Below are 2,500 nucleotides of genomic sequence, written 5' to 3' on the forward strand. Positions count from 1 at the left end.
AAATTCTCCTAAATCACTCGTACGCACAACTTAAGAACAAATCTGTGCGTACGAACAGTTCTTGCATGAGGCCCAGTGATTCAAACTAAAATTTGAACTTTTCTCTGCTGCAGGTTCAGCGTTTACCGCCTCAGACAACCTCTCCCTGAGCTCCTGGGTCACCACCACCTCGGGGTTCTCGGGCTTTCAGCACCCTCAGTCCCTGTCGGCCATGGGCGCCGGCGCCGCCTCCTTAGCCCACCCCATCCAGGGCTCGCTGCCCCCTTACAGCAGGTTAGGCATGCCGCTGACTCCCACCGCTCTGGCTGGAACCATGCAGGGCAGCGGGCCGTCCTTCCCGTCCTTCCACATGCCCCGCTACCACCACTACTTCCAGCAGGGGCCCTACGCCGCCATCCAGGGACTCCGCCACTCCTCCACGGTCATGACCCCCTTCGTATGACTCCGAGCACCGACTCGCTCCTCATCCTGTCTGCACCGGTTCCTCCAGTCGTTGTAAATAATTCCCCTGCAGTGAGAGAGCCGACGGTTGGGACGTGAATCTGAAACGGACTTTGGTGCTCCTTCARGACCAGCAGACCTCCCCTGTGGTATTGTAAAAAGACTGACGACCTCAACAAAAACTTTGAAACCAAATGCAAGATGAAAACACGTGCATGTTTATCTCAGCCTTTGAAGAACACAAAGAAAAGTCCATTTAAAAAAAAAAGGAGGAACCCTGTTTCTTCCAACAACAGCTGGCTGCCGTGTGACCCTTCAAAATAAAAGTTGTTGGACAGTTTCAGTTTGAAGGACAGGACGGTCGTACAGATTAGACTCCCAGCTCTGCRCTCTGGTGATAATAAAGTCAAAATGTGTTTTAATACACTTAAAGAAGAAAAAGAAACGCAAAAAACAGAAACATTTATTCWTAGACAAACTATAGGACGCATGCTGACTGCAGTAGATAAACACGTTTCCCTGTATGTGATAASCTGGGAAGGAGGAGCTCACCTGTGAATGAAGTGAACTTTATTTAAAGGCCTGGTCACACCAGGAAGCAAAGAGCTGAAAACCTGCAGCTGCTTTTTTATTGACACTTATAGTATAACATTCTCAAACCAACCAAGCTGTTTATTACAAAGATCCAGGCCAAAACAACTAATCCAACCACTGGAGTAAAAACTGAATCAGATTAGTGTGCATGAAATACTGTGTAAAAGTTTTAAACCCACTCTAATTGCTCCCTAAAAGTCACAGCTTCTTGTAATCTCCTACAGAAGTCTCRATCAGTTATTCTTTGGGGTTAATTTTGTTTGTTTGTTGAACATTAGAAGCATTTTCCTTTGTTTTTGGTCTCTCCTTTTTACMTGATCATGACAGTGTATTATCTTAACATATCCAAGAAGACAAAATAAGGAAAAATAAAAAGTGCTAGACCTAAAACAGCAAAGCAATAAGCTCTGCCATTAAAAAACAAGAAATAATCCAGTAAAAGTGATGCATCATCCTTTCGTTATTCATCAACAGCTCTTTTAAATCACTTTGTTGGCGCTACTTTATAATAATGTGGTATCTTCAGTCAGTTCTATAGATTCAACTAAATAAATATAAACTGTGCTTGGTGACAGGCTGCTGTTTTTAAGGCATCTGAAGAAGATTTTTTTTTTTTTGCTAAATTATCTGTTTTAAACCAACCTGAAACTGGTTTATCCCTCTACKTTAGGAATCAATTTTTAATGACTGAATGGTTAAAATGTCAAAATGAGGCAATAATTCTCATCGAGAACTAAACACAAAATAAGAAAAGTCATAAAATCAGCCCACAAAAACAAAAACAAACAGAAGCAAAGTTAAAGACGTGTTGCTCAAGAAATATTTCAAATGTTGCAAATAAGTCAGATTACTTAGAAGATTTATTTTAACAGAATCGATTAAAACTTTTACACAATATTCTATCAACTATTAATATGTCAGATTTTTCTTTTAACCTAACATTAAAAAAAATATTTAAACTGACTCTCTGTGAAGAAGTCAGGAATAATAATTAAAAGTACAATTAACTTCTCAAATTGGCTTAAATTCATTTATTTTTCAGAAAAGGTCACTAAAATAAGACAGTAAGGTTTCCAGCTCCAAACATTCTGCGTGAAAGTGTAAAAAATATTTATTTTTTTGTAAATTTGGAACTTAACCAAGCAAAATGATTAATTATATCCTCATTTGATGCACTCTTTAATTAAATTTATTGAAGTAAACTGAAAAGAATCTGTTTCTTCTCATCTAACTGGCTTTAAAGCAAACAGAAGCAGCTTGTCCTCAGCTACCTGCAGCCTTTTGGCCGACTGAAGCAGGTGAGCTGATAAACGAGCTGGTCCTGGTGTCGACAGGACTTCCACACCTGGAAGTAATGGTTGTGTGGCTTCGTTTAAAAGCACACAGAGAAGAGGAGGCTGGAAGCTGCACGGGTCTGACCGGGTTTGCTTTTGGAAAAAAAACTACGACAAAAAGCTGCAGCTGA

General features: G+C 40.4%; 1 protein-coding gene across 1 annotated transcript in view; it reads left to right on the forward strand.

Annotated features, from left to right (window-relative positions):
• The window catches only part of tbx20 (T-box transcription factor 20), a gene marked incomplete in the record, with an annotated part of 12,056 nt that overhangs the window by 9,079 nt on the left and 477 nt on the right, over nucleotides 1-2,500 (forward strand). The window contains 1 exon segment of the mRNA XM_014028305.1: nucleotides 114-2,500. This exon segment is cut by the window's right edge and continues 477 nt beyond it. Within this exon segment, the coding sequence (XP_013883759.1) occupies nucleotides 114-442 (329 nt within the window).

This window comes from Austrofundulus limnaeus, unplaced genomic scaffold (assembly GCF_001266775.1).
Source record: "Austrofundulus limnaeus strain Quisiro unplaced genomic scaffold, Austrofundulus_limnaeus-1.0 Scaffold743, whole genome shotgun sequence".
NCBI classification, from domain to species: Eukaryota; Metazoa; Chordata; class Actinopteri; order Cyprinodontiformes; family Rivulidae; genus Austrofundulus; species Austrofundulus limnaeus.